This window comes from Mizuhopecten yessoensis, unplaced genomic scaffold, assembly GCF_002113885.1.
Source record: "Mizuhopecten yessoensis strain PY_sf001 unplaced genomic scaffold, ASM211388v2 scaffold1375, whole genome shotgun sequence".
NCBI lineage: Eukaryota > Metazoa > Mollusca > Bivalvia > Pectinida > Pectinidae > Mizuhopecten > Mizuhopecten yessoensis.
Window position 1 is genome coordinate 762918 of NW_018404015.1, and position 5773 is coordinate 768690.

The 5773-nt window shown below is 35.1% G+C and overlaps 1 protein-coding gene across 4 annotated transcripts in view; it reads right to left on the reverse strand.

The window, feature by feature from the left end:
• The window catches only part of LOC110460469 (fibrocystin-L-like), a 106419-nt gene that overhangs the window by 35055 nt on the left and 65591 nt on the right, over window positions 1-5773 (reverse strand). For all 4 annotated transcript variants that reach the window (XM_021513410.1, XM_021513402.1, XM_021513418.1 and 1 more), the window contains 3 exons: window positions 5497-5646; window positions 3025-3190; window positions 2267-2423 (listed from right to left, as the gene is read on the reverse strand). In XM_021513410.1, the coding sequence (XP_021369085.1) occupies window positions 2267-2423; window positions 3025-3190; window positions 5497-5646 (473 nt within the window). The remainder of the gene's footprint in view (window positions 1-2266; window positions 2424-3024; window positions 3191-5496; window positions 5647-5773) is intronic.

Genomic DNA, 5773 nt, shown 5'->3' on the forward strand with positions numbered 1-5773 from the left:
ATATGATTGAGTCAATTAATTATGTTATCACTGACAAGTCAATAACTCAAACACCGAGTCAACAGTAAAAATCAGAAGTAAATATGATTGAGTCAATTAATTATGTTATTACTGACAATTAGTCAATAACTCAAACACTGAGTCTACAGTAAAAATCAGAAGTAAATATGATTGAGTCAATTAATTATATTATCACTGACAAGTCAATAACTCAAACACTGAGTCAACAGTAAAAATTAGAAGTAAATATGATTGAGTCAATTAATTATGTAATCACTGACAAGTCAATTACTCGAACACTGAGTCAACAGTAAAAATCAAAAGTAAATATGATTGAGTTAATTAATTATGTTACCACTGACAAGTCAATAACTCAAACACCGAGTCAACAGTAAAAATCAGAAGTAAATGTGATTGAGTCAATTAATTATGTTATTACTGACAAGTCAATAACTCAAACACTGAGTCAACAGTAAAAATCAGAAGTTGATATGATTGAGTCAATTAATTATGTTATCACTGACAAGTCAATAATTCAAACACTGAGTCAACAGTAAAAATCAGAAGAAAATATGATTGAGTCAATTAATTATATTATCACTGACAAGTCAATAACTCAAACACTGAATCAACAGTCAAAATCAGAAGTTGATATGATTGAGTCAATTAATTATGTAATCACTGACAAGTCAATAACTCAAACACTGAGTCAACAGTAAAAATTAGAAGTAAATATGATTGAGTCAATTAATTATGTTATAACTGACAAGTCAATAACTCAAACACCGAGTCAACAGTAAAAATCAGAAGTAAATATGATTGAGTAAATATGATTGAGTCAATTAATTATGTTATTACTGACAAGTCAATAACTCAAACACTGAGTCAACAGTAAAAATTAGAAGTAAATATGATTGAGTCAATTAATTATGTAATCACTGACAAGTCAATTACTCAAACACTGAGTCAACAGTAAAAATCAAAAGTAAATATGATTGAGTTAATTAATTTGTTATCAATGACAAGTCAATAACTCAAACACTGAATCAACAGTCAAAATCAGAAGTTGATATGATTGAGTCAATTAATTATGTTATTACTGACAAGTCAATAACTCAAACACTGAGTCAACAGTAAAAATCAGAAGTAAATATGATTGAGTCAATTAATTATGTAATCACTGACAAGTCAATAACTCAAACACTGAGTCAACAGTAAAAATTAGAAGTAAATATGATTGAGTCAATTAATTATGTTATCCCTGACAAGTCAATAATTCAAACACTGAATCAACAGTAAAAATCAGAAGTAAATATGATTGAGTTAATTAATTATGTTACCACTGACAAGTCAATAACTCAAACACCGAGTCAACAGTAAAAATCAGAAGTAAATATGATTGAGTTAATTAATTATGTTATCACTGACAAGTCAATAACTCAAACACTGAATCAACAGTAAAAATCAGAAGTTAATATGATTGAGTCAATTAATTATGCTATCACTGACAAGTCAATAACTCAAACACTGAGTCAACAGTAAAAATCAGAAGTAAATATGATTGAGTAAATATGATTGAGTCAATTAATTATGTTATCAATGACAAGTCAATAACTCAAACGCTGAGTCAACAGTAAAAATCAGAAGTAAATATGATTGAGTCAATTAATTTTGTTATCACTGACAAGTCAATAACTCAAACACCGAGTCAACAGTAAAAATCAGAAGTAAATGTGATTGAGTCAATTAATTATGTTATTACTGACAAGTCAATAACTCAAACACTGAGTCAACAGTAAAAATTAGAAGTAAATATGATTGAGTCAATTAATTATGTAATCACTGACAAGTCAATAACTCAAACACTGAGTCAACAGTAAAAATCAACAGTTAATATGATTGAGTCAATTAATTATGTTATCAATGACAAGTCAATAACTCAAACACTGAGTCAACAGTAAAAATCAGAAGTAAATATGATTGAGTCAATTAATTATGTAATCACTGACAAGTCAATAACTCAAACACTGAGTCATCAGTAAAAATCAGAAGTAAATATGATTGAGTCAATTGATTATGTTATCACTGACAAGTCAATAACTCAAACACCGAGTCAACAGTAAAAATCAGAAGTAAATATGATTGAGTCAATTATGCAAACGCTCCGACATGTCAATAACTCAGACAAGGAAATAATATATGATGATGTAAAAAATAGTATAATAAATAATATAATATAAGGAACATAACATGATCAGTTACATACCTGCTCAGCCTCACCATTTCCACCAATCTCCACTCGAACCTTGTCTTTGACAGATTTAGAGATGGATCCAGTTTCACACACGATTTCGTTGCCACTGACTGACCTCACTGTACATTCACTACCATTTATTGATACAAAGCAGTCAGGCATGCTAGTCCTACAATTTCGATAAAAAATTGAAAATAAGGTTTGGAGGTCTCAGTTATAATTTCATAATTCCTCCTAAGTTGTCACAAAATTGTTTGTGGCGGGACTGGACTTGGTCAATCATCAGCAAGTAGGTAGCTAAATTTGAAGCAGATTCTGTACTCCACCATCACAAAATATGTGCTAACTAAATTTGGTAAATCCTGGTGAAAAAGCTTAGGAGACAAGCCCAGAGTAATGTTTCAAAGGTTAAGGTCAAAGCATAGATCATAGTGAATAAGCTGTTATACACTGCTCACCACTATCACAAAAACGGACTGGTTTCTCCAGGTGAAATAATGTAGAAGATATGCAGGATCACACTTTTTCAAAGGTTGAGGTCAAAGGTCAAAACATAGGTCACAGTGACCTACTTTTTATACTCACACTCCACCATCAAAAGATTGACTTGCAAAATTACTAAATCTTGTTGATTCAGTCAAAATATAGTAAAGTAATTTGCTCTGTTAGTTACTTTTGGGGCGGATGGAGTGAAAACCCTTATCCCCCTCCCCTCCAGATCTGGTCGGCTAATATCATTAATTCACCATTTCCCATGGTGTCCTACTTACCCGAATCCTGAACCAGTTATTGTGATGGTAGTTCCTCCTCCTGTCCCTCCATGTGTTGGGGTCACACCTGTGACCTGTGTAGTTATCGTTGAGTCATACGTGTAGCTCAGTGTCCGGGTGATCGAGTTCACCGTGACTACTACGCTACAGGTCGGTGTCGTGGTGCCTGGAGGTCAATTAAAGGTCAATAGTTTTTATTTCATTCAATAAAATATATACTTGTCTAAGGATTTATGCTAAGGAGTGTTCCCATTATACCTGTGAACAGTGTGAGGGTGATCTCCCTTGTATCAAAAAGTTTATCACTACTGTTTTTTGAGATTTGCAGCAGTAGATAGTTTCACTGGTGACGCAAAACAAAGCCAGAAAAATGGATATTTGCGACAGTATAATCATGATATACCACCGCAAAGCTCAAAATACAGTTGGATTTTCAATCCCTTTCTAATTCAATTATTTTATCAGCTAAAATCATCAAAAGAAATGACAATTTTAAGATGTCTTTGTGCATCAAAGTCTTCAAAGACTGGGTCTCTCTGCTCTGGATTGGTGACACTCAAAATGAGATGCAATAACATTGAACTTATGGGCTAATGTTATTGTTTGTGACGTCATTAATAATCAATTTCATGAGATGACGGATCAGTCAGGGTCACTGATTTCGTTAATAATTGCTTTCCAATCTTCATATGCAAATGAGAAATTTGTGGACGGTATATCGTCACAATTGTATTGTCGCTAATAATTTCAATTGACCAATCAAATACAATGTTAAATCACGAAGGAATAAGAAGATAAGCATTGTAGGTGTTGCAATGTTTCTAGGTCAACCTGTTCCTAAACCAAGCTTGAAAAGGCTAAGTCATCCGAGACAATCTTATGTTAATCTCTACATCCCTGGAACATGTCAGGACAAACTGTGACATATTACATGTACCAATACTTGATCGACCTTTAGCTTTATATAAATCTAGAGACTTTTCTGTTTGTATCACACTCATCCATTATCCAAACGAAATGGCAAATTTAAAACATTCTTATGTGCCTCCTCGTAGCCTACAGTTTACAGACGTTTCTTCCTATGTATTGTGGGCATATTCGTTTCGTTTTAGATATTTTATATGCTTCCGCTTTTTATGTAAACCCGTTCTTGTCACTACAAACTAATCACCGTTTGAAAGCGTCATCCGTAGCACTTCCGGACTGTTTGCGTAACGTTTGCATAGCACTTGCATACCGTCTCCGTAGCACTTGCGTAGCACTTCCGTACCATTTGCGTAACGGTGGAACAGTGAATGTGTACGGGTCTGTACAGCCAGTGCTGACGTTGGAACAGTGAATGTGTACAGGTCTGTACAGCCAGTGCTGACGGTGGATCAGTGAATGTGTACGGGTCTGTACAGCCAGTGCTGACGGTGGAACAGTGAATGTGTAAAGGTCTGTACAGCCAGTGCTGACGGTGGAACAGTGAATGTGGATGGGTCTTTGCAGCCAGTGCTGCCGCTTCGGCACTTACAACTAGCAATTTCTACAATTCTTAAGCGCTACCCAACCACATACTCATTTACAGCTGAGTAGACTGGAACAAGCAGAGTAAAGTATCTTGCTTAAAGATACAACACAGTGCCATACCGTGCCAGCAACCCTTTGGTCACGAGTCCAGCACCCTACCATTAGACTACCGTGCCTCTAAATGGTATTGACCAAGTCCTGGCGAATAAGACGTAGAAAAGTAAGGATCGAGGTGCACCTAATGTAAATACATAGTGTACCATGTATTCTCAAATAATGGAAAGGCTAGAACAAAGGAAATGCGAAATATCATACCTTCAGGTTCTTCAGAAGAACTTATAAAAGGAAAAAGTTGATGCATTGAATAGTCCATATAATATGCTGTATCTTATCGAGTTGGTTAAAAAAAACAGAACTAAGAAGTTATTTATCGAGTACTGCATACTTGCCAAATTTCTGTTTTGAAGGGAGACTCTCGATTTTGGACCCTAAAATTGAGCATTTTCAACCAGTGAATTTGCAAAACTATTCCTTTTTCCAAGATCTGATGATTTCATCTGAAAGAACTGCTCCAAAGATGCCATTTTAAAGTGCCATTTTTTCCATAGAATTAAACCCATACCTTTTATATATGTCTTAATTTTGAGCACACGCAATCTTCCCCATGGTAACGAATTTCAAAAAATCGGCAAGTATGGTGCTGAAACACTGAACAACAAAGACTGGTGGGTATGATACATACCATATATACACAGTGTCTTTTTGTGTATATCTGAGGCGACAAATGTAATATAAAGAAATTCAATCAGTGCATCTTACCTGAGGCAGCAAATGTAATAAAAAGAAATTATATGGGCGCATCTTACCTGAGACGACTAGTGTAATATAAACAAATTATATGGGCGCATCTTACCTGAGGCGGCTGGTGTAATATAAAGAAATTATATGGGCGCATCTTACCTGAGGCGACAGGTGTGACACAGAAAAATTGCGTTGCTGTAGATTCCTGTTTGGTAGACTTGACACAAGGCTCGGAACAGATGGTTGCCGTGGTAGTGTCATCAAACCCAGTTCCCAATATTGTCACAGCCTGGCCGCCACTCCTACTTCCTGTGGGTAAATATGAGCCATTGTGAGATATTGCCTATTACTTTAGTGTCAAACAATTTTCGATTAACAGTAATTATGTATCAATTCTTTTATTTTGGCCGTCACCCCCCCCCCCCCCACACCACAT